This window comes from Schistocerca cancellata, chromosome 5, assembly GCF_023864275.1.
Source record: "Schistocerca cancellata isolate TAMUIC-IGC-003103 chromosome 5, iqSchCanc2.1, whole genome shotgun sequence".
NCBI classification, from domain to species: domain Eukaryota; kingdom Metazoa; phylum Arthropoda; class Insecta; order Orthoptera; family Acrididae; genus Schistocerca; species Schistocerca cancellata.
The window spans coordinates 147,503,144-147,530,683 of record NC_064630.1 but is presented as its reverse complement, the minus strand read 5'-3'; the positions used below and the strand labels follow the sequence as shown (position 1 = coordinate 147,530,683).

Genomic DNA, 27,540 nt, shown 5'->3' with positions numbered 1-27,540 from the left:
TGACATGATGCAATCCACTTTTACTGAGGGTTCTCCTCAAGGATACAGCCACCCTACCACAAAAATGTCTGTCTGGCATGGAAACAATTGTCCCAAGTTCCTCATGCCCCTGGGGAGTATTCAGCTCTGGCACAACTATTCCTTCCCTGAATTCTCAGGGGCCTGAATGTGATCCCCTTACAACGGACAGCATAACATGTCATGTTTTGAGCAGCTAATTCCATCCACTCACACAAAATGTATTTGAGATCTGATTGCACAGTGGGTGGACTGTGTGACACATTTGGTAACCTCCTTTCACATGGCTCATACTATTGTCAAAGTTTAGAAGAATAGAAGTCAAGCCTGGAAAAAGGGATCAATCTTGAATTAGGCAAAATGAATGTGTATAAGAAAATATGGAAAAAAACAAAGTAAGCAACTGTAATCAGTGTTCAAGAGGAAACAAGGAAGCTCTCCTTGATACCTAATCAGAAAAAAAATCACAGTAGAACTGCAATATAGAAAATAAAAGTTTTCTACAATGACTCAAGATTTCATCCTTGGCACACACAATCACGAGAGAGTTGTAATCACACTGGTGGTTTTTTTCCCTTTGAAATTGTTCAGTTCAGTTGTTCAAGCATGTCAAACACCCGTCTGTGTAAATCACCAAATTATTGTTAAAAATTCACTAAGTTCACTCTAAGTTATCCAAAGAATTTTATTTTGAACAAGCATAAATATGCAAACAATGACAAATTATTCTGTTGAAAAAGTGTTACTGTGCACAGTGTTTTAGGATTATCAGCTTCCTGTGTTCTCATATTCAAACATTCACAGATTACCTGAAATCAAAGAAAGTACACAAAGAACTTTCATTATTAACATTTTATTGTAAAATTGTACAAGCTCCAAACACAATATATCTTACATCACAATAACAAGTATTCTGAATTCATAAATCTACATCTCGATTAAGATGTCTGGTTTTTCACATCAGAAATAATGAAATATACTCAGCAGAATAAGAGCGTTCCTGCTGCTACGAAATACTCGCCAAAAGAAATGGCGCAGTTTAATGGTACATTACAATGAGTATTACCAAACTCACTCAAAGCCAGAAGCAGCACAACAGATATCTTAAGTGGTTCAGGACTGAAAAAGTTTTATTCATTGGTGAAATTTGTGTACTACGTTGATACTGATGAGACACACACACCGATTTCTCGTATTTCATTCATTTAAATTCACTGTCATTTTATAAACGAAACAATTGCAAACAGTGAACAGTTGTGATAATTTGGTAAACATACAAGAAGTGTGTGTTACATCAACAAAGCAACAAACTCCACTGATAGAGTGGTAATGACACAGTAGAACAATGAATGAGAAAAACACTGTTTTTCAGTCTATTCCGCACATTCTCTTAGCATGTTTCCTTGTTATGGCTACCCTCCTGTAGGGAATGCAAACTGTTTGTGTATGTCTGGGGATGCCAGCAGACAAAAAACTAAATATCACAATTGTTACAGGCAGAGAGACTCCCTAGCTACCTATCTGAGACTTAAGTAAGAAACTTCTTGTTGGATTTGACAAACTGCATTAACAGAAGTTGCAACCCATCACAAACTGTCAGCCATCTTCAGCACTGTCCTTATTTTCCTGAGGATGATGATCATCTGGGCACTTCTCATGATCGTGGACAATAAGCTGGAAAACAATAGCACAGACATGAATATGTGACACTGGTGCTGCTGTTTCAAAATTTACTTTAGGGAATGTTCAGTCTGTGTTACCTTAGTTTATTTGGGAATTGACTGCTTACTCCAAAATGAAACCAAAATATTCCTATTACTTAAAAAAATGTTTGCTGTAAGGTATCTGGAGAAAAATGTCCATGACAGTCTGCACATACCCTAGTCAGTTTTCATCTACTTTGGGCATCACAACATAAATGTTTCATTGTAATCTCACCGAGAGCTAGATGTAACTGCTCTTCTTTCGATTGGAATGCAGGCCCCACAATATGAGGAAACCCTCCTCACCATCCTTTTAAACAGACAGCATGCACAATTTTTTGTTGCAGTTGTATTACCTGTCTGATTTCACAAAATTTGTTGTAAAGGGTAATGAATATTATGGCATGATAAGACATTTTTATTTAAAATGACAGATTAGGAGTCAAATACATACTGAGTGGATGGAAGTTCAGTGAAGCTGTTCACCTTCACTCAAAATTGTTCATCACTGGACAAATTAATTTACACACTATAGTATATGGACTGCTGTTTTGTCTCTTCAAAGAGCCATATTAGAGATTCTTTTCACAGAAAATGGCTGATAAAATTTCAAAATAACTGCCTGAAAAAGTTTAACCATAATCCAAAGGCCTTCCAGCAACATTATGCAATAAAAATGGATTGACAAATGAGAATGTACACTAGATTTCCTAGTAATACTTATACTTCCATTAGCACACAAACAGTGTTTCTGACACTAAAATTTTTTATCAGTTCATAGGACCCAGATTCTTGAATTAAAAAGTTGCCAAATGAGCAATCTTTTGACCAAACAGAAGTATGAGCACTCAAAAATTTACAGATTTTAACACCAACATTTTGATAGACATAAATTTTATTGATCAAAGTTGAATAGCGCTACCCAGATGCATGAGCCTTAAAATAATCTTGTGAATTATGTATCTGATGGCAAATGTAAAAAATACATGTAAGAAAAAAAAAAAATAAAAATAAAAAAAATATAAGAAAACAGAGAAAAGAAAGGAAGTGTTAAGTACTACCAACAAAATAGAATGGAGTGTGCTTCAAAGCAGAGGATCATATTCTTCAAAGAAGGTGTGAGGGGCAATCACGGAGTTCCAATCATCTCTAAAAACTCAGTTATACCTCTCTCTCTCTCTCTCTCTCTCTCTCTCTCTCTGCAGTCCTGGTACACACTGCAAGCCCTGTGCCCCCGTACTGTAGCATGCCGCAAGAGGAGCGAAACCAAAGTAGCTTCACATAAAAGTGGGCTTTCTGTGCATTGTTCATTTTCAGGAGCAGCAGAAATGTTGCAACTGTGTGAGGCCAAGAGAGGCAGCTGAAGTCATACGACATGACGTGATCTGACACGGCCGCAATATTTGTACTCCTCCCAAAAACAAATTACTGCACGATGCTCCACTCTACCAACAGACTGTGACATTCTGTCTTGGTTGTTCTAGCAGTGTAGAAATATAACATGACCAGCACTGCAACACTGAATTCTTAAATGAATAAAAATCTTTTTAAAAAGTTATTTTTTCATCGTGATAATTATAACTTTTTGATTATGTCTCCAATGTATAAAATGTAAAAGGGAAGAGGGGAGGGGAAACGTTTTGGATCTAGGACTCTGTGCTACAATCAAAAACTCTTACTACATTTCAAGAACTAAAAGACAAATCTTAAGAACACAATTAGGCTAGTAGCTTTCATTCAGGGAAGCATCCCTGCTCTCCATTCCCCTAACATGTGAGACAGTAGCATGTGAGACAGTAGGGCTGGGGCACTTCAGTACTGTGAAACAGTTATAGAAGGCAAGTGGGATGAAGTGGGAAGCGGGCACACCGAGAGTGTGTGTGTGTGTGTGTGTGTGTGTGTGTGTGTGTGTGTGTGTGTGTGTGTGAAGCAGATGTTGAAGTGATCAGTGTTGTGGACAACATGTTCAGCAATATGGTTGAGCTGGAGTTATATATAACGTAAATAATGATCAGAAAAGAAATATCTGTGATTGGATCACTTGGTCATTCACATGAATGTGGCACTGATGGAGAGAAGACTGCAATGGGCAGGCAAGAATAAGAAGAGACAGAGGGGGAGGGAGGGGGGGGGGGGGAGAAACTATCTATGTTCATAATTGTCCACAAAGCAAAAGTGGTTAAATAGATACACTGTCATTGGGTTAGTGAATATGCTGCACTCAACACTGATGATGATCAGTTGCATCAAAGTTTATTTGCATTCTATACAATCTCAGCCATCTTGGAAACTTATTACTCCCTTAAAAAGAAGTGAGACATTTATTTTGAAACACAAGCTTGCTGATGCTTTATGGCCCAGATCTTTGTTAAAATTATGATTTCTCAACAAATACTCCAAAATGACAGTTCTACTCTAAGTTCTTCCCAAAGCAAAGTGTCTCTCAACTTTTGTGACTTCTATTTATGATGTCCTACTGACGTACAGGAGATCAATGTCATTCTGCTATATACTTCACATACTGTGTGTTGCTTGTTGCTACTACTCCTATTGCAAAACTTGTCCTAGTTATCATTATGTAATTAACATTTTTCACCAATGCAAGTGGAAAATGGTCTCTGAGCACAGGTGGCCAATGTGTAAATGCTTAACACAGTTGATGTCTAACAGCTTTAGAAGTCACCAAGGCTGCAAATAATAATTAAAATGTGTTTGTAGCATTTATTTTAATCACTGTTATAATGCATATATGGTGGACTTAATAACACATTAAAGAAACTGCATAGTAGATGACAAACTCAAAATTGTGAGTAACCTCTTTCAACATAAAAATTTATATATACATCTAAAAACAAAGATGATGTGACTTACCAAACGAAAGTGCTGGCAGGTCGGGTAAGTCACATCATCTTTGTTTTTAGATATATTTTTCCCATGTGGAATGTTTCCCTCTATTATATTCATATCATTAATTTATATATACAGGTATATAGCATTAATATTACTCACATTTCAATAAATCTGTTGTATTGTAAATACATAAATACTTTAGATGCAGTTGCTAGCCTTACCTGCAAGTTTTTTACTTCCAGAGCTTCTGCTGCCATCATGGCAGAGAGAGAATGGGGTGCAGGAGATCCTAATGACTCAGCCAATGGTGACAGTGAGCTAGGTTCAACTGGTGATGCAGTGATACGACAACCACCTCCAGGAGGAGCCTGCAGCTCACACACTCTATGCTGTAACCGAAGCACCAATTCCTCCAGTTTCTGATTAATGGCACGCTGTGACTGGTATTTGCTCTCTACTGCCTGTTATGAAGAAATAATTGCATTAAATCAAAGAAGAAATGTTTGTATTAAATTAAGCAAGTAAAGCAATTTGGAGAGGTAGATTTAAGTGTTTCATCTATTAGTTTTGTGGCACATGCACATGAGGTACAACATCACTAGTCAATGAATAGGTTAGAACAAACTCTTAAATGTGATCACTCACAAGAGTGACATAATGGGTTAATTAACTATAGAGATAAATACACTTGTTAGCTTAGTGCTCACTGTTTCGCTCACATTTGCATAGTAATTACAACAAAAATAATTTTATACAGAGTGTATAATGAAAAATTAACGTATTTAAAGAAGTGCTTCTTTTCCTACGCAATTCTGACAAAGCCGGTTTGTCATGATAACTGCTAAATAGCTTTCTTTGATCTAGTTCACAAACTGCAACACCTTCTAAACTTTTCACCCGAATTAAGGCCATAGAACAAGGGTCTTTACCGGATGTACTTCTGAACAAAAAGTGATTCTGATAGATGGAATCAGATGTTTTTGTTAATTCTGCCTTTCGAGTTGTTCTGGTGGTATTTCTGTAGAAAAAAAGCATCCCTCAACGCACATTTTTTATTTATAACCAATAAATCAAACAAGAATATTAACAGATGTAGCTTTAAAAATACTTTGGCAATTCCTAAATAATGATTAATTTTTTAAAAATACTTTCAACCTCTATTTTGCACCCTTAGGGCTTGAATTTCAAAATATTCTGAAACTTTTTTTTATTCCTAACAGATAAACCAAATGCCAATTTTCATAGTTCTAGCTTCAACATCACTTTGGTAGCACCATTTTTCAAAGAAATGTTTCATCCCATATTTCACCTCCTTACAGGTCGAATTTCGAAAAATACCTTATTCAAGAATGCCTACAGTGTAAGGTCAACACCCTCACCAAATTTAAAGTTTCCATGCTTGGGTTTGGGCTGGGTGATGGTGAGTCAGTGAAAATCAGTCAGAACATTTCCTTTTATATACAGAGGATATTGCTGTGACAATGCTTATCATAATAATTTACTACAGTAAATTTTCACTTCTTGGGAGCTGATTTCATCACATATATTTTTGTTGATGGTCAATGAATGTTTATACCTCGGTTGAGCAACAAACAGAAGCAACATCATCCAAAATAATGGTGCCAAGTGAAGAAACTATTTGTTAACGGAAAGAGAGAGACACTAAAATTTCGGCACTACATGAGAACTACAACTGAGTGAACCCATTAGAATTATATAACCTACAAATATCAGAACTAACTGAAGGTGACTAATCTTGAATAGTAAACAATAAGAACAGTCATAGAACTTAAAACCTCAAACCACTAGTAATAAGCAAAAAATTCATATCAACTAAAGAGAAAGGAAAACCAAGCTTGGGCTAGTAACACAGGCATGTACATAAAGAAAACAGAAATAGTAATGCATTTAGAGATTATGAAAACTCACCCATTTTTTCATAATGGGAGTTTCAAGTTACTATAACAACAAATGGTCAAACTACTATCTTTTCTCTAATTTGATATTACATAACAACAGATAAGATACCAAAATACCCAAGCAGAATACTGCAGATCTTCATATATAATCTGTGAAATTTCACCTAATTGTCAGCTGGGAGTGTGCTGCGTCAAGGGTAGGAGTCTACTGAGTCTAACATAACTTTGTTGTTTTTTGTTTTGTTTTAATTAACCAGACAAACACATACTTTATAGCATAAAAATAAATAGTATATATAGTCACCTTCCAATTGAGTGCTGCAGCACGAGAAATTTTTGGAACACTGAAGCACATTCTCTGTCATACTCACTAGAAGAGAGAGCTTACTGGTTCTGAATAGCTTGGATTCCAAATCGTCAAGCATGAAAACAATAACAGCTGACTGACTAATGAAACTTGATTTCCAATTAAAGAGTTTAAGAAATTTCAAGCAGTCAGCACAAAAATCTTTCAACAGGATTCAGAAACAGACTGATATGAGACTGGCAGAAACTCAATGTTTTAAGCGTTTTTCTGATAAGTGATACACAGAATCCATCGTCTCTAACTAGGCTTATTTGAACTAATAGCCGCCAACAGCACACACTCCATGGCAATGCATTTATGAAATGAGTGCCCATGACAGATTTTTAATGTTAGTCAATCTCGGAGAAGCGTGAAAAAACTAAAGACACCAAAAACCATATTTGTCTAGCCCAGCCATGTGCATCAGAGACTGCTTATGTGGTTTGTCCTATGAAATCAAGAGTTTTCAAAACAACATCAAATTTAATTCCCATACAGCAACAAATAGTAGCTGAGAAGGTAAACTAATTCTCAGCAGTTTGGATCAGGCAATGAGTAATGACTAAATTATGTAGCATTTTGAAAGTACACTGAATGGCTGAAGAGAGCAAGGAGAGTAATTTTTTCCGTAGGTATGAAAGTACCAGACCTAACGATGTGGCCAAAACAAGGACATTTGTTGTTAGGAAACACCTGTTTTATCTGATAATCCTTACACAATTTCAGATGCCTATATTTGAATGATCTGTGTTTTTATTACTAAAATCGTTGACTGTTCCACTTCGTGGTTATGTAAAGATGTCCTCCACTCAAACTTGATATTGACAAGACAATGCATTACTTGGCCAGGTAGGTAACTGGATGTGACATGCCAAACTTCACATTTTTTTATGCAACAAGCAATTGCCAAAGGTTGACGTTTAAGCACAATACGAGATTTTCCAGAATAACATGTTCCATCATTACCCTCTACGCACAACGAAATATGCAAGTAGGAAATGTATTTTAAATATTTGGTAGATAGCAAACACGCAACTGTGAGTGTTTTATGTTGATATCTGTAGAAATGATGAACAAAGTGCAGACACAGGATATTAGCAATGTGCAACAATGAGCATCTCCACCAGCTGTGAAGGGGTCGCTTATGTTTTCGCGTCATGGCTTGGCAATGTTTTGAACAGCAGAGAGAAAGGGGCACTGTCTACAACATCAATGCCCAAGAAAACAATTGAAATGTTTTAACACTGATATATAAATTGACTATCTACTCTGAGGTGATATCGTAAGATTTTCTCCACATATGTTCCTCGAGTTAAATGTGAGTTCAGTTCAACTAACTGTGTATTGGCTTTACTTGAGTAACAAAATGCAGATGAGTTCTTTCAAAAGCAGTTATGTCATTTTGTAGTGAGCTGGCGTAGTTGTGAGGTCTCTAAAAACTCTCAATCCTCTGCAGACAGCAAGAAGTCCTCATAGTATAATTAGCGGAACTGAACAGTACGTCCAAGCTACGTCTTACCTGTGAAGGCTCTCATGAGACCTTCAGCACAATGGGCAAGGGAGTTATCACTGCAGATAATCCGTCGACAGGTGGCAAGGCTGGTGGCAGGGGTTTTTAGATGTGGAAGGGATGACAACTGTCAAAATGCAGGTAGTGTTGGTGGTTAATGGGTTTAACATTGGCAGAGATGTGGATGGAACTGTCAGAGAGGTGGAAGTCATCATTGAGAAAGGTAATATGTTAGGGTAAGGAGAACAAGGTGAAGCACATGGGAGAGATGATGTTCACTTTATGAAGGAACGAGGACAGGGATGCCTTGGGCCTGAAACCAGATCATGAAGATAACATCAATGAACCTGGGCTACACATGGGACTTTGGAGTTTTGGGAGGCTAGGAATGTGTTCTCTAGATGGACCATAAAAAAGATGGTGTAGGAGAGTGCCATGTTTATGCCCATAGCTGTGCTGCAGATTTGTTTGTGCATTTTCTCCTCAACTGAGAGGTAATGTCAAGATATACTTAGTAAGGTGTACAAGGAATGATGTGGGTTTGTAGTCTGAAGGACATTGGAAGAGGTAATGTTTGATAGCTACAGTTATTGAGGGATGTTGGTGTATAGGCAGGTGGCATCAACAATGACCATGAGTTGGGATCCAGGAAGTAAAGGGGTGGAGTTGGTGCAAATTCAGTGAAGGAAGTGGTAGTATCTGACTTGAGAAGCAAGGTTTCAAGCGATTAATTGCAGGTGTCTGTCAACAAGAGCAGAAATTCTTCAGTAGCAGCACGATGAGCAGTTACAGTGGGGTGTCCAGGTTTGTCAGGTTTATGGATCTTGGGGAAGGAAGTGAAGGTGGATGTGCAGAGGGAGGAGGGACATGGACTTGGGAGAGTCTCGGATGGGTCTAGGGATTTCAGAAGGTCACCTCCCAGGAATTTCTTACCTCCTAAATTGCCTCACCACCCTCCCCAAGATATGTTCTCAAGACCCCTAGCCTTTCAGCAGAAGAATGTACAGCCATACACAACCGTAAAAAATACCCTGACCTAATTATCCTCCCTGCAGACAAAGGCTCCACCACTGCCATGATGAATCACACTAATTATCTGAGGTAAGTCTTCTGCCAACTGTCTTACTACTGCTTTGCCAGAGAGATCCTATCCCTGAAGTCCAACATAGCCTCCAATTCCTTCTGAAATCCTTAGGTCCATCACAGAACCACTCAATGCATCTCCCACACCTCACTATAATGGCACTCTGTCCATTTCAGACATATGGAACACTCCACTGTGTCACAACCATTCCCAACTCCTTGCCATAGGGATTATATTCCTGTGGAAGGTCCAAGTGCAAGCCCAATCTGTCCAAATGTCCACCAGAATCAATGGCCACCATCAAACTGCGGCGGTAAACAAAGTCGACCATCCAGAGGCACAACATGCAGCTAAGCACATTTCAATGGATACTTCACAATTCGGGCCACTGGATCGATCCTTCCTTCCACCATCAGCTTTTCTAAATTTAGATGGGAGTTATCCTCATACCACATCCTTTGCTCCCATAGCCCTCCTGGTCTCAATCTAAATTCACTCACTGACTCCACAACCTTCACCAAACAGTTTCCCCTTCCTCTAACCTGTCATCCCTTCCCAATTCACATCTTCATGTCACCTTCTTGTGCCTGCTCCCCACCAGCTCCAGCACCCGCGTATCACATGTGTAGCCCATACACCTGCCACCCCTCCACCCAGCATTCCTAGCCAGCAAACCGACTGCCACCCCCAACCCCTCTCCCTGCTGGCTGCCACCCCCAACCCCTCTCCCTGCCTCTCTCTCCCTCAACCCACTCCACCCAACCCAACAAAACCCATCTCACCCAGTCCACCTGCAGAACTGCAGTCACGGAATTGCGCATCCACCCAGCAATATGTAGCTTGAGAATGGATTGATTCCAAAAGCTAGCAAGTTTTCTCTTTCTCTTTTGTCTGTGCCTGTTAATGATACAACATTTCCGCAAATCGGTCAGTGGAAAGAATGAATCTAGCCAAATGCTTTTTTTTTGTTAACTTTCAAAAATTTTGGAAGTATCTCCATAGCACTATTATCTATTCTCCCCCCCCCCCCCCCCCCCTCTCTCTCTCTCTCTCTCTCTCTCTCTCTCTCTCTCTCTCTCTCTGTGTGTGTGTGTGTGTGTGTGTGTGTGTGTGTGTGTGTGTGTGTGTGTGTGTGCGCCTGTCATATGGGTGCTCAACGTCGAGGTCATCTGTGCCATGACACACATTAAAAGAAACAAATGTGGACAAATTTAGTAAAATGGAAGCATACAAGCAAAGAAAGGGGGAAAAGATGAAAAATGCTGTATAAGAAAATAAAACGTAAGGAAAACGAGAAAGAAGGGTCAAGGATGCCACAGTCATCCTGTGAACAAATTAAGAATCTCTCCCTAAAATCTTGGTAAAAACATTGGACAAGTCACAGAACTTTAAAATTTTAACCACATTCGTTTGAGTATTTCCTAAACGAGATGGCATATCTGCCGGAAAGTCAGCTGCAGCCCCCCAGCCAAAAAATAAAACACAGTCCAATAAAACATGGCACACAGTGACCTGGACGCCACAAGTACCACACATTGGAGGGTCCTCTTGCTGGAGCAGGAACCCATGCATAATAGGACTGTGGCCTATCCGGAGACAAGTAAGGAGAACCTCGTCCTGTCTACGGGGCTGGAAAGAAGTACACCAGACTCGCGTTGTGGGATTCACTAAACGGAGCTTATTCTCAGTCATTTACAGCCACTCATCCACCCACCGATGCACGACTCATGAGCTCGATAGCGAGGTGAGTGCGTGCAGCAGGATGGCACACTGAAATACTTGCGGATCGAGACATGCCTCCTTGGCTGCGATATCTGCCCTTTCGTCCCCAGTAATGCCGATGTGCCCTGGAACCCAGCAGAAAACCACCTCTTTCCCCAGTCGTCTTAGATGGAGGAGGGCATCCTGGATGTTATGGCCTATTTTACCTGCCAGATACAAACATTGCAAAGAGTGAAGGGCACTTAGTAAATCGGAACAGACAAGAAATTTAGGACGGGAAGTGCATCTCATCTGCTCCAGTGCCCGTAAGATTGCAGACAATTCTCATCCAAGACAGTAAACGCTTGAGGCAGTTGGACCTTGAAGACAAAATCTGGAAAAACAACAGAGCAACCAACAGAATCCTCCTTGTTTCGACCCATCCATAAAAGAGCTACATAGTCAAATGGCAGAAAATGATGCATTAAAAATGGTGGCAGGAGTGCAATCTCTCTTGTAACGCACCAAATCTAAAATCACTCTGGGACTCTCCAGTAACCAGCGTGGCAGGCAGTTAAAACCCTGGATTTGGGGCTGTACAGGCTCCACACCAAGGGACTCCAGCACATGTTACACACGGATTCCTAACGGCATCATGGCTCATGGACAGTTGTAAAAAAGGCACTCCAGAGACGGACGAGCAACAATATGATGAGTGGGTGACGGAGCTGCAAGAAAACAAGCCTGGCGCACCAACAGGAGCTGCTGCCGGATGGTAAGTGACGGTTCTCCCGCCTCAGCACAGAGGCTGGGTATGGGACTAGTCAGTTGAATTCCTGCAAGGATCCGCAAATAAGAGGGCCTCGCTGACCCGTAACCGTGCACCCATAGTCCCAGCTGCAAACACACAAAAGCCCAATAAAACTGGAGAAGATGCGCCCTGTCCACTCCCCAAGACCTGTGGCTAAGGCACTTGAGGATGTTCAGCGCCTTCATGGTTCTGACTTTCAAGTCTCGCAGGTGTGGCAACTGTGACAATCTGGAGTCAAAAATGAGGCCCAGAAACCACACTGTGTCTCTAAAATGTAGGATAGTGTACCCTATATGCAAGACAGGCAAATTAAAAGGACGACGAGAACCATTAAAATGAACACACACACACACACACACACACACACACACACACACACACACACTCTCTCTCTCTCTCTCTCTCTCTCTGGCAGAAAACTGAAAATCCATCTTTGCAGCCCACTCCTCTAACCACCACACTGTAAATTGCAACTGACAGCTCACTGTTGCAACACTGGAGGAGGAACAGAAAACAGCAAAGTCGTCCACAAATAAGGAGCACTGTACTGGAATCCTTACTCCTTACCGTAGATGTTATACTTTTAATGGCGATGGCAAAGAGGGTAACACTTAAAACATTGCCCGGGGGGACACCATTCTCCTGCTCAAATTGATCAGACAGTGTTTGACCAACTCGGGTCCGAAAAAACTGTTGATACAGGAAAGAATGAATGAAAAGAGGGAGGTGGCCAAGAAAGCCCCATTGATGCAGTTGTGTGACAATACTATGTCTCCAAGTAGTATTGTGGCCTTACTGATATCAAAGAATATGCCAATAGAATTATGCTGATGGAGGAAAGCCTGCTGAATTGCCGTTTCTAGGAGGGTCAGGTTGTCAATCGTGGACCAAAACATTCGGAATCCACATTGAGAGTGGCTAAGGAGTTGGTTGTCTCTAAAAGCCAGACCAGACGACGGTTAACCATCCATTCCAGGGTCTTTCCTACAAAGCTTGTCAAGACGATACTCCGATAACTACTGGGACATGGGTGGTACCTTCCTGGTTTGAGGAGAGGGATTAGAAGTGCCTCCCTCCACGAGTTGGGGAAGACACCTGTCTGCCATATTAGATTAAAACATTAGAGGAGGATTTTCTTTGACGCTGCTGGCAGATATCTAAGCATGCAGTACTGGATGTGGTCGTGACCGAGTGCAGCGTCAGAAGTCTCAGTCAGTGCCAATTTGAGCTCCCACATCGAGAAAGGTCTCAGAACTGTTCGATCTAAAGTCCAACTTTTCCCTCTAGACAGTCACACAGTAGTGACAAAATGATGGATCCTGGCTTGCATTGGCAGTAGTTTGTGCAAAAGGGTCGGCCAGCGTCTGAGCAATGTTTCTAGGTTGTTTAGAGGCACCCCTGGTCCGACACTGCGGCTATCGGTAAACGGCTGTGTTTACCGGAAATCCTCCGGATGACTTCCCATACTTTTGAGGAACAAGTGGAACGATTGATGGAGTTCAGGAACTCATGCCATGACTGCTTTTTGCTCTCTTTAATGAGGCGGTGAGCCTCGGCTCTCTCAATTCGAAAGGTTGAGAGGTGGTGTTTAAACCGTTGAAGAGCCGCACGCCTGTCCCGGATGGCTAGATGGCACTCTTCTGTCCACCAAGGGACAGGCCGCCTCTGAAGAGGACTGAAAGACGTTGGTATGGATAGATCAGCAGCTTGATGGATCACATGCGTGATGTGATCCACCCATTCCTGTACGCGGTCACGGTGTTCAAACACAGCCAACTGGCTGAACAGCATCCAGTTAGCTCTACCAATCATCCACATTCGTGGCTTCTGTTCCAGCAACACATCATCGAGTAGCTGAAGGCGGATTGGGAAGTGGTCGCTGGGAGGAAGGTCGTCAGTGACCTCCCAGTGAACAGAGTCAGCGAGGGCTGGAGAGCAGAGAGAGAGGTCGATGGCTGAGAATGACCCAGTAGCACCACAGGTCTGAGTACCAGCGTTTAGGAGGCACAACTCTCCAGACGTCAGGAGGCTCTCCAAAACTCTATCCCGATGGCAAGTAGACGTTGAGCCCCACAAGGCATGTTGGGCATTGAAGTCTCCCAGAAGGAGAAATGATTGGGGGAGTTGTGCGATAAGATCTGTGGGAGTCTCAGAGTCTACTGCATCCAGTGGGGGTAAATAAAGACAACAAACTGTAAGCCTCTGACTTGCAGAAATTTCAACTGCAACTGCTTGCAGGTCGGTATCCAGGGGAGGAGCAGAGGAGTGGTGCACATTATTGACAAACACACCAACCCCTCCTTTGGCTCTTTCCCCGGTCAGATCGTCCTTGCGATAAAGGGTATAGCCCCGTAGTGCAGCGGCATTAGATGCTTTGAAATGTGTTTCCTGCAAACACAAGCACAGAGGACGTTGGTGCGCTAGCAGTCTCAGTTCTTCCATGTGCATACTGAATTCATTCATGTTCCATTGTATAATGGGAGCCACCTTTTCACTTTTTCTGAAGTTCTCAGGGGAGGGACAGGCTTAGACACCACTGAAGCAGCACAAGTGCAGGGGCACACGCAGGTGTTAGTGCTGACAGCAGCAACCTTCATTTGTGTAGCAGCATCAGTTTTCATTACTGGCTGTTTCAGAATGGAAGAAAAGGAGGCAGCGAATGTGGGTGGCTGCATGGACTTATATAGCTTCTTCGCTTCACCATACGGGATGCACTTTGTGGTTTTAATCTCCTGGATCTTCTGTTCCTCAAGGAAAACTCTTCTGTCCCTGCTCCACACATGGTGATCCCCAGAGCAGTTGACACACTTGGGAGGAGAGGAGCAACCAACTCCCTCACAGGCGGCTTTACTACATTTCTCGCAAGTGGCTCCCCCTCGACAGCCGAGAGTAGTGCGCCCAAAGTGCTGGCATTTAAAACACCGCATTGGATTGGGGTAATAAGGCCATACACTGAGATGTAGGAAACCTGCCTTCAGATGCTCCGGTAGTCTGGTGCTGTTAAAAGTAAGGATAAACGAGTCTGACTCCACGAGAGTGCCATCCACCCATTTCGTAATGTGTTGCACGTCGACTATTCCTTCCCGGGACCATTCAGCTTTCAGTTCTTCTTGGGAATGTCAATGAAATTCCTGCAAGTCACAACACCTTTGCTATAGTTCATGGTGTTGTGAAATTCAGTTTCTATCACAAACTCCCCAAGGCATTGTGCTTTCTGAAGGTTCTCGACTTCTTGGAAGCTAGATGTTTGAACCAACAAGGTCCCATTTTGCAAGCATTCAACAGATTTCAAGGTGCCAGCAATGCTTTCTAAGCCTTTCTGTATATAAAATGGTGAAACTTTGTCAAAACTCATGTCTTTTCTTGTAACTATAAGAAACACATTCTGCAAAGCATCTTGCACTCTGTTACTACTGACAATCAGGAGGACTGGCTACATGAGCCCTCTTGTTGGATTGGGTGTTGATACCTACCAGCGGCCCACCCTTTATACTAGGAGGACAGAAGATTTCGAAGGATCCATCTCGGTCCCACGAGCAGCTAGGGAACTAGAAGTCCACCTAGATACGGCCCTGCGTGCCTAGGTAAGCCTTATACAACTGATGTGCGGCAGGTTCCCCAGAGGTTGCCTGCTAACGACTGTTCCACCTCAAGAGCAATACATCTCATCAGTGTGCAGCACAGCTTGAAATTGAGGTTTTTTGTCACACAGTGGTCACTGAAGCATGCCCAGAGCTTAGGGTGACGGGGGACTGGCGGCACTTACCAGTCCCCAGCTCAGGAATCCCGGGGTCGCCAAGCCTGAACTCAGCAAATGAAGGCCGAGCCCCTGGGGGCTTCTGTCTTATTCAATGTGTGTATGTAAATATGTGATAATGTCTGTGTACACACACTACTCTCTCTTATGTAATGCTCAAGATACTAACACAAGATAGACATCAGAGGCACAGAATCATTAACATGTCTACCTGGTTTACCCATTACTTAAACTTATGCAAGAGTACCGATTCTACCCAATCGTAAGATGAGGTTTCCCCCAAATTCGTCATTCTAAAAATACAGGGTTGTCTTATAATCACAGATTAAACTAATGCTGCTAAGGTTAACATTTTTACATTGTTTAGTACAGTATATAGGGGTAGTCTTACATTTCTAGGAGTCATCTTCCATTTAGAGATGAAGCTTTGGCTACTGAGGTTAAAGTGTAGATTTATTTTGAACAATTCGGAAAAGCAAGGCTGAATAAACCATACTCACGTCCAAACAAGCTCAAGATTTCCCAATATGCTGAAAAGCTCGATACGGTATCGACACTGCTCGAACAATAACGTGACGTCTGACTTGCATGGCTCAAGTGTAAGGGATACACGAGAAACTATGAACCACCCATTACAACAATCTATTGCTCTGCTTAAAATTTGGCAATTTTGTGAAACGCAGAAGGAAACAGCACTAAATTCTATCATCTTACAAACTCTTGTTGTATCTGCACTGATTTGCAATAAAAGTTCTCATACATGTATGGATACCATGTAAAAACATTAATGCTGTTTTTGAAGTACAGGTAACTTTCAAATGTGGAAATAATGTCCTTCAAAAAACATTACTTGATTCTGAATCCAGATCAACATTTTACTTGAATATAATTCATCCAGAATGAAATGTCTAAATATTAAACTTTAATTATTGTCACAAGAATAAATTACAGTGGGAGTACAGCCATGGAGATCGTATCGATAGATGTCCGTAGATGGCGGGTCAAGCAATGTTCAAGAACTGGACTGAATAATGGTTGTGATCTTTTATTTTTGTAATTTTTGTATTATTTGCTGTTACATATGACTTGCAGACTAGAAGATGTTGCGGTCCATGTTTCACAGTTGCTCAGGCACAGCATTATGGATGGGTTGGAGGGAGAACAGTGACACCAGCTTGTATGGAAACTATATGAGTGCGGGGAGTTGAGTAGTGAGCAGGTGGCACATTAAGACATGTTGCCAAACATGGGAATCCATATACCATGACTTTGGCTTTTCAGGCACATCTACAATATTTAAACCACAGTTTGTCTGAATCAATTTGTATTCGGAAGTGAATTTACTTTAAAACTGGACAAATACTCAACAAGAGAACTCGTTTCTGCAGGAGAGAGTGAAAAGGTTTGATAGGGGCCAGTGACGTACTTGTGTGTTTATTGCTATAATTTTGTTGCCACTCACTGGTACATACATTAACTGCTGATGTGCATGTATCAGCGGCTGGTTCTATGCAGCCAATGAGGGAGTGGTGGAGACACAATGTTTGGAAGCAAGAGACATTGTAACATTCTCATGTCAGTATAGAAGTGAAATGTGATATTCATTTGGCTAAAAATAGCTGTAATCTCAGGTCAGCTAAAAATAGCTGTGATCTCAGGTCCCACAGTAACCACAACCTCACAAATCCAACATATTTGGAAGAAATACTGAAATATTTATGTCAATGAAGATACAAATTTCACAGCTGTGCTATTGGGATGATTATGATTAAAAATAGCGATACCACATATGAAGGGGTTAGTGAGCCAAAAATGTACAAAGGAAAATGGTCTGCAAATTAATTCAAATAATTTCTTTTCATTTATTTTATTTCTTCTTGTATTAGCAAAATTTAAACTACCAATAAAAGGCATAAATTTACAATAGGTGCAAGGTTAACTTTTAGGCAAATACTTCATGCCAATAAAACAGTTTGTAATACTGATTAATCAGACTATACTAAATTTTTCTGAAGAAGCCTCTTGAGGAAAAAGAAAGGGAGAGTCGTCTAATAATTAGGGTCATCATATTTTGGGTAAATATGGTAATATTGCCTTTCTAACTACAGTTTCCAGTTAAGGTTACCTGAGCATTTCTATTGCACTTTCATATAAGATGTACTAATAACCAGTTATTCACGTAACATATCTTTTAATTTCTTCATTGTTTGCTATCAGCATAATTTAACAAGAACCTCAAATACTAGAACAGTACTCTGGAACAGGTCAAATAGATCGTCCCCCACACTGCATTCTCTTCAAGTTTCATCAATAAATACATTTCCATTCATGTTCCTTACTATTGACAGCAATGCCACAATTGTTCTGACAACAAATATACCTGACAAAACTTTAAGAAAGTAACAAATATATCTGACAAAACTTTAAGAAAGGTAATATCATTTAATTTGGCACTAGTAGTATGAAAGAAATTGGACAGAAGGTAACAATATAATGAAAAGGACAGTTGCTACTAACCATATAGCAAGATGCTGTGTCTCAGAATGGCACAAGAAAAAGACCATCAGAAAGTTAGCTTTCAGCCAAATAGGCCTTTGTCAAAAACACACATGCGTGCACGCACACGCGCGCGCGCGCACACACACACACACACACACACACACACACACACACACACACACACACACACAACCACAGTCTCTGGCAGCTGCAGCCAGACTGTGAGCAGCAGAGCATTATGGGAGAGGTGACTGGGGGCGGGGGAGGGGGGAGGAGAGGGTAAGGAGGAGCTGTAATGGTACTTTGACTTCCGCGCCTCCGCCAATACAAAGATATAATTTACGATCGCGCACGCAGAAGAGCGCTGCGCCAGCGCCCGATTTTTATAAATAATTTTGTTCGTCTTTTTACTTTTGCGTAGGTTTTTTGTTTTGAACAACTAATTGATGTCTCTCTCTCTCTCTCTCTCTCTCTCTCTCTCTCTCTCTCTCTCTCTCTCTCTCTCTCTCGTCTTCATACGAAAGACGTGTATTTTCGGCGATGTGTTGAATGTGCTTTTGGGTGGAAATTAAAATTACATTACAAAGCGAGGTTGTTTCAATAGTGATCCGAGGTGGTTATCATCAAATTTGTAAACTGATCATGACAGTGGCAACTTGAAGAAGTTCTCAACAGACGGAGAAAAGTGAAAGACGGGTCGTCCTACAAGAGAAATTACGAGGACAGCCATGAAGACTACATTGTAATTAATAACGCATATCTAACAAGATTATAAGGTAAATTTCAATTGGTTTCTGATGCTATTTCCGTACAGTCACTTTTTGTAGTGTTGCCGACCCGGTCTGCCATGCATGGTCAAATTACAGCACGATCTCAATCAATAATACGAAGTCCACCTTATCCGTAACTGAAACCACCAAAATTCCAAACCCAATCAGATTTTCTATTTTATATTTTTCACGGCAGAACCCCGAGGAGAAGGGAACACTACAATTGGCGTCCTGGTGACAGGACTTGCAATCTTCGGATTTGATACAAGTGCAGTTATTATAAATTTTGGACATTTTATCTAATTTTAACCACTTAATAGCATCAGAAAATGAATTTGGGCTAAGTCTCATTCATTTCAATTGTAATGTTATGTGCATGAAATTTACAACAATATTGTTTTCCCTGTTCTTAATTCGTGTTAATTTTCATTTTCATGCTGAGCAAATTAATTTGGTAAAAAAAAAGGGAAAAGGATAATGTTCCATAAAATAATTTGCACGGACGCGAAAGAAAAATTTTGGATTGAAAACTGTATATCTGACGCTACATTTGCAACATAAGACTGAAGAACAAAAAAATTGGTGAGTACAGAAATTTACATTTTTTCCAGTTTCAAGCAGCCATCTGTACTTCCTTTATTCCGATCCATTTATTTCGAAATTATTTTTTTCAAATTGATTTACTACTATTATTGCAAATGGTAACTGAAGAGCATATTCACAGTCATTTATTTGTGAGAGGGAAATTTCAGTACCAGTTTAATAATTCAATTTCTAATTAGAAATCATACAGAAATATCCATTTCCATAAGAAAAATTTCAGATTTCAACATATCATATTTTAAATTTTTTTTTTGCCATTGAAAAATTTTATTTGCAATTACGAAAATCGCAAGATAGACGCTAGACGCGTAGAAATTGTTTCCGCGGACGAGCTTAGTGAAAGTGACACATTGCAAAAAATGTCAGACAGTCAAATGAATATTGAACTTAATTGTGAGAATGTTCAAGACATAATTTTACCGGATCGATTAAGACAACAACCCCTATATTTAAACAGATACACAGGCGAATGGAGAGTGAGTACTACGCAACAAAATGTGACATTGACAACGTCAACGTCAGAACCAGACATCAATCAGACACAAAAAAATGACGAAACTAAGACACAGGACTCTGACATGCTCAACCAGATTCTGAAGTTACTTGGTGACCAAAACAGAAAATTTGACAAAAGATTTGACGCTTTAGACGAGAAAAATGACAATTTAAAACGTGACATTGGGAAATTTGACACTAAATTCGATGAACTGACACGGGACATAAAACAAAATTTTGAAAAACAATCGAGACAAATTGCCGACTTGACAGTAACCACCAGTAGTCTTGGAAGGAAATTTACTGACTTATCAGACAAGGTTACGAGACAAGAAAAGGTATTTGTGGAATTCAGTGACGAGACAAAAAATGACTTACAACGATGTAATGAGAAATTGTTAATAGTAGTTTTTGAACAACAGAAAACCAGTACCCAAGTTGACGAATTACGACAGTCACACAATTCCGTAAAAACAAACCAAGAACACTTAGACTTGACGATTACAGACCTTTCAGATAGATTAAATGATGTAACATTGGAGCAGAAATCCTTACAGGAAAAGTTAGAAAAACTTGAAGACAGAGCAGATGTAGCATCTTTAAAGAATGACACAACTCTAGCAGAGAAAATTGTCCATGAATGCAAATTATGTGATGATTATTTAGATGAGAAGTTTGAGACAATGACACAGATCATTTTAGATAAGACAAAGGAACAAGTAAAGGGAGAAACAGATAATATTCAGAAAGAGGTACATAAACTTAAAGAAAATGTAATACCAAGTTCGTCAGTGATACCAAAACCCATAACAGGCAACCAAAACATAAATGAGAATCATCATAATGCTAGACCCAGCACACAACCGAAAATAGAATTACCAATGAGTGATACCATTTTTAATGCTACCACAAGATCAAAATTACTATCAGACATCACCACATACTATGCACAGTTTGACACAAAATGCAGAACCCATAATACCATCGGGAGTAGCTGATGAAACATTAGTACGACATGGATACTTTCAGACATTTTCGTGTGATGAGAAAGACAAAGTGCATCCGATTGTTTTCATCCGCTCTTTTGATGGTATTTTTCCAGAGACATTGGTTAGAAGCCGATAAAATTCGATATGTTACAAATTTGTTACGTGGAAGAGCAGCTAAGTGGGGAGCAGCAATAAAAAGACTATGTTTAACATTTGAACAGTTTGAACAAGAATTTCTTGAGGAATTCTGGTCGATCACAGAACAGCAAATTTTAAAACGAGAAGTATACAATCCAGAAATTTACTACCCGTAGAAAGAGACTTTACGTCAATACTTTGAACGCTATCTAGACAAAACATTATATTGGACAAAACCAGCAGATTTACCAGATGTAATTAGAACACTTAAAAGCCACTTACCATTTCCTTACCGCGATAAATTAATAGGAGTGTCCGAGGACAACATAAAGAATTTTTTTAGTTATGTCGATAAGATAGATGTTGTTTACAGAGATGAGATCAGGAATTTCAATCAATTGTATCCGATCCATCCAAGCAATTCGCGTACGCACAACAGAAATGACAGAGGCTATTGGAATCTGCCTCCGACACCACAACAAAACACTCAAAGAAACAATTCTCACTACACTGGGACAAATCCATTCAATATTAGGAAAAAACAACTCGCAGCATTGGCAAGGAAACAGTAATTATTACTATAATGGTTATCCAAACAGTAATTGCAATCAGAACAATAACAGTTATATTCAAAATAACAACAACAGAAGAAGGAACCGAAATCATAGAGATCAAAGAAGAGAGGATAACAGGTACCATCCAGGATATTTTCAGAGAAACAACAACCAACAACATCCAAACATGTATTGCAGGAATAACCGTAACAATACCAGTTACAGTCATGGGCGAAATAATGTATGGGGAAATCACAATGGACCACCGCCACGACACATGCAATACAGCAACCCTCAATTCCTACCTAACGGAACTCCCAATGCGACGCGAGGTAATGTCAACAACCAAACAGCTGATACTTGGGTGACACGCGACAGAAATGTAAATATTATTGAGTTGGGCAATGACCCCAACCCGCAGCAACAACCGAATTTGCCGGAAAACGAACGACGACCGAGCTAAGCGCTCGTTACGGTCGATAGGGAGCAGAACGCAACGGAACCGACGATTTGTTTTCTCCGATATGATGACAGTAAGAAAATAGAAAAAGAATTATATCAGGATGTAGATTTTAATAGTACCAGTAAAACAAAGAAGATTATCCAGGCTATAACACGAGTTATGATTGGTAGTTATGAAGTGGAAGTAATGTTAGATACAGGAGCAGCAGCAAGTGTCATTTCAATGTCCTTATATAATGAACTCAGACAAATAATGAACATACAAACATTGCCAGTACAGAATTGTCACATTATAAGTGCCACCGGTAACAAATCAAAGAATGTGAAATTTCAAGTGCTAATTAACTTCACATTTTCAAATATACCACTCAATTACAGTTTTCTGGTAGTAGACAAATTAGTTATGCATTGCATATTAGGAATTGACTTTTTGAATGAATATCAAGCAATCATAAATTTAGGAAAAGTGAAATGTCATTTAACCGTAAACCAAGAACAACTGACAATAGAGTTAACACGGGGTAAAAATTTAAACAGTAAACAAGGTAAGTTTGAACAGTTACATTTTGTGTATCCACCAGCAACAAACATATGTGATTTAACTTTTAATGAAGCTGTATCTCAGGGAATTAAACCTAATGGTTTATATGAGAAATGCACAGAATCTGAATATCTGACGAAGGAACAACAACTTGAATTACTTGAAGTTTTGCAGCAATTTGCTGAGCTATTTGTGGAGAAACCTGTAATTATTAGAGGCTATACTTATGAGATGGATGTTAAACCACACAAAACATACTGTAGAACATATTATAATATTCCTTGGTCAAAGAAACCCGCAGTTCTGAAAGAGATTGAAAGAATGCAAGCTTGGGGTATCATTGAAAGGTCACATTCACCATATTGCAGTCCGATACTAGCAGTTAATAAAGAGGATGGTAGTGTAAGGTTAGTGCTGGACGCATGAGAAATTAACAAAGTTATAATCCCAATCAACACATGACCTATAAATTTGGAAGAACAACTTTTAAAATTTCATAATGTACAGTATTTAACCAATATTGACCTCCGCTCATCATTTTGGCAGGTGAACTTCCATAAAAACAGTCGTAAATACACTGCATTCCTATGTGAGGGACGTAGTTATCAATTTTGTGTTCTACCCTTTGGTCTACGAGTGAGTGCTGGAGTATTTATTGAAGCCTTAGATGCTGTTCTTGGACCACAATTGTTATCGCAAATCACAGTTTATGTTGACGACATTGTCATTGCCACCACTACTTGGGAAGAACATGTAAATCTTTTGAAGCAACTTCTGACTAAATTTTCTGACGCAGGTGTCACTATCAATTTATCAAAGACGAAATTAGGGAGGAGAGAAATCAAATTCCTTGGTCACATCATATCAACTGAAGGCATTTATCCAGACTCAAGAAAAATTGATGCAATAAAGAATTTTCCATCCCCACAGAATCGTAAACAACTCAAAGCCTTTCTTGGTCTATCTTCATTCTTCAGGAAATTTGTACCCTACCACCTTCTTAACAGTCCACATCTTCTGTCTTTACTCAAAAGAAATAATATTTGGAAACGGACAGAGTTCTGTCAGACAGATTTTGAAGCGATTAAGAATGCTTTAGTTAATGCACCGTTGTTATGTCATCCTGACATGAAGTCAGACTTTTGCCTAGTAACAGATGCAAGTTCCTATGGGCTCAGAGCATTTTTATTCCAAATTCATGTAGAAGATGACCAAACAGTCATCAAACCTATAAGTTTTGCTAGCCGCACGCTCACTGAATGCGAAAAGTCATATTCAGTGACCGAGCACGAAACACTTGCCATAGTATGGGCATTTCGCAAGTTTCGTTACTTTCTATGGGGAAAACGTACTAAGCTTTATACTGATCATCAAGCTCTTTCTTTCCTGCTATCATGCAAGTTATTACATTCACGTCTTGCACGCTGGTGTGCATCACTACAAGAATATGATTTTTATATCATATACATAAAAGGAGAATCCAACATTATAGCCGATGCTCTATCTCGTTTGCCACAAGGCCTGCAAGAATTTTCAGATGTGACAGAACAAACATCAGATTTCAAAATTTTACTCATGTATGACGGTACATTTGCACCTTACTACAAAAACATGTGCAGGAAGTTAGCCATATTGCAGGACAATGATCCCAGGTGGATCCAGATAAAGAATAAATTACGTGCAGGAACAGACCCACATCTTGAAAAATATTACACATTACACAAAGAAGTATTATTTCACCGACGAAACCCTGAATCACAGCATTGGTGTGTTTGCTTACCTGAAGCTCATGTTGATGATTTTATTTTATTTACACACAGAACTTGGGGACACTATGGTGTAACCAAATGTACAGATAAGATTATACAATACTGCTATTTTCCAAATTTAAGGCGAAGAGTATTGAGTAATATTAGGAAATGCATCATATGTCAAAAAGCCAAATATTCTAATCGCACAAGCATGAATGAATTGCACCCAATCATACCTAAGAGGCCATTACAGCTAATTTCTTTAGATATTGCAGGACCCTATCCACAAGCACATGGAGGAATGAAATACATCCTTGCTGTGTTAGAGGTTTTCACAAAGTATTTAAAATTATATGCTTTACGTTCAGTTTCTACCACTGCTATTACCAGACGTCTATTAACAGATTATTTTGTAAGAATAGGAAAACCTGAAGTTATGATCACAGATAATGCAGCATATTTTACCAGTTTAAAATGGAAGACTTTTATGGAAGAACAGAATGTTAAACATATTTTAATTTCAAGATTTCACGCAGTAGGAAACCCAGTAGAAAGAACATTTCGAGAATTTGGACAGTTTATGAGAACACACACACCAGAGAATCACACAAAATGGGTAGAATACCTAGCACCATTTGAACAAATAGTGAACAATTTAACTCACATTTCTACTGGATACACACCAACTGAATTAATTATGGATAAAGCAGAAAGAAATGAATGGACTGACCCTCTACCTAAATTGACAGCAACAACAAATCAGGTTAGTTTAGAAGAAAAGGTAAGACAAGCTTACACAACATTATGTGACAAAGCTAAGGAAAGAAAGCAGAAATATGACAGAGGTGTCAGGAAAGCACAAACATTTCAAGTTGATGAGTTAGTTTTACTAAGAACACATCCTAAACCCACAAAACTGAAACATTTAAACAGGAAATGGCAGATCTTATACTCTGGACCATACCGAATTGCAAATATTCCACACCCTGGCTGTTATTCATTAGAATATCCATTGACACATAAACCCAGAGGTCTACATCCACACAGGCATTTGAAAAAATACATACAGTAAAATGTTAGCAAATGAGGAGAAGATAATTAATATGATATACAGTTATTATGAGCCTACATTTAAGTTATACAGATACTTACAATCTAATGAATGCAGGTAAGTCTAGAAAGCAATGTGAACCATCCAATAGCTAATAAGATATTTGGTTATAAGAGGAGTTGCTATTGAGGCATATACACATTAGAGGAGGCAGAGAACTGAACAGAATTATTTTCTTTAGGAGGCATGTGATAATAGTAATGTTTATATGAGCGATGTGAGTGACTGAATGAGATGAGTGAACGTAATTTTAGTTTAATAAGAGGACAAATAGTAATACGGAGAGGGGTAAATAAGATGAGAAAAGGGTATTATTATTATTATTATTATTATTATTGTTGTTGTTGTTGTTGTTGAAGTAAAAGGTAAGTGGTGATGAATAAGAGGAAAATATATATATGATGCTGAGGAATAAGTATATGTTATTTTGTGATGAATGAATATTGGATACGTGAGAATGTATGAGTAATTGAGAATATGTTGAGAGGAGAGAAACTAGATTTGAACGCTATATCACATGTACTCATGAAATACAGAATGAAAGTAGTGGAAAGAATATTATTTATTGAAAGATTGGTATGCCTGAGATAATAACTTATGTGATGTCTTATATATTCTTATAACTAAAGGTGAAAGTATAGATTTATGTGGAAAGAATTATTTACAGCAGCCACTGTTGGAAATATACCAGAAGATTTAAATCTATAACATTTTAGCACTAATCTAATAGGAACTTGTAATGAAATTTTTGGAGTTATGTAGGCTTGGCACTTCAGACTGGAAAAATTATTTAAGAGAACATATTTAGCAGTCATCTAATGACATAATTAAAGCTCATCTACTGAACTGAACTAATGCACCATTAAACGGAAAGGAGAATAAGGAGAAAACAAAACGTCAGTCCTCTGTTGCGGCTCATACTCTCATCCCTCCCTTAGAAAAATTTATACACGTTGATGAAATATTTGACATTATATAATTCGTGATTATCTGACAGTATGGAGAGACATATACACATATTTATTTATGAATAGAATTTTACAGGTACCACAAGGTAAATACAGAATGGATATACAGCAGGGAACACAGCAGCAATTATCTAAGAAAATTTATTTATTTATTAAGTAAAACATTTATTTATATTGCTTGATACTCATGAAAGGAAGGAGATGAACTACACAAACTTTATAGGAACATGATTGACTTGAACTTATACACTTACCACACTGATGTACATACTTGTAGGATACTAAGATATTTAGAGGGACAACACACTTAGAAACGGTATTAGGTATAGGAACTTTTACATTATATCAAGTTAACATGTATTTTATTTATCATATTTTATTTTGTGTAGTCCACTGTAGGAGATGACTTTACTAGTATTTATGAAGTATTTAGCAACCATCCCATGAACCTATCCTCCTACAGAGGGCTGTCTTGAGACTTGAAATATGTGTAAATTTTATTCCAGGAGGCGAGATGAATTTTAAGTTGAATATTCTAGCGAGTTGCCACAATTATCTTCAAATGTTGCAGGTGTAATGAAAAAAAAGAGAGGGAATGAGCTAACAAATAAAATGTATATTTCAATCTGAATGTAATGTAATTCACATGTCAACACAATGATATTGAATGTAACGTAAAAATTTACTATATTTTTCATTTAATTCTGTATACGTACTATATGACAACATTGTAACTATCTCATGTAATGATTAATTGTAAGTATTTGTATATTTATGTACTTACTATATCAAGAAATGTATTTTAAGGAGAGGTTAATGAACTGCAAAGGACTTGTGCATGCAGCACATGATTCATATAAATGGAACTGAAAACGCAAAGAAGAAACCAATGTGATGGAACACTTGTCAAGAAATATTTACGTAGTGTCAATATGCCTTGAAGTGTATGGTGTAGTGGAA

The 27,540-nt window shown here is 39.1% G+C and overlaps 1 protein-coding gene across 1 annotated transcript in view; it reads right to left on the bottom strand.

The window, feature by feature from the left end:
- Positions 1-855: 855 nt before the first annotated feature.
- LOC126188407 (hamartin) overlaps positions 856-27,540 on the bottom strand; it is a 281,221-nt gene continuing 254,536 nt past the window's right edge. The window contains exons 20-21 of the mRNA XM_049930009.1: positions 4,793-5,032; positions 856-1,692 (exon numbers count right to left, since the gene is read on the bottom strand). Coding sequence (XP_049785966.1) covers positions 1,615-1,692; positions 4,793-5,032 — 318 coding nt within the window. The 3' untranslated portion in view covers positions 856-1,614. The remainder of the gene's footprint in view (positions 1,693-4,792; positions 5,033-27,540) is intronic.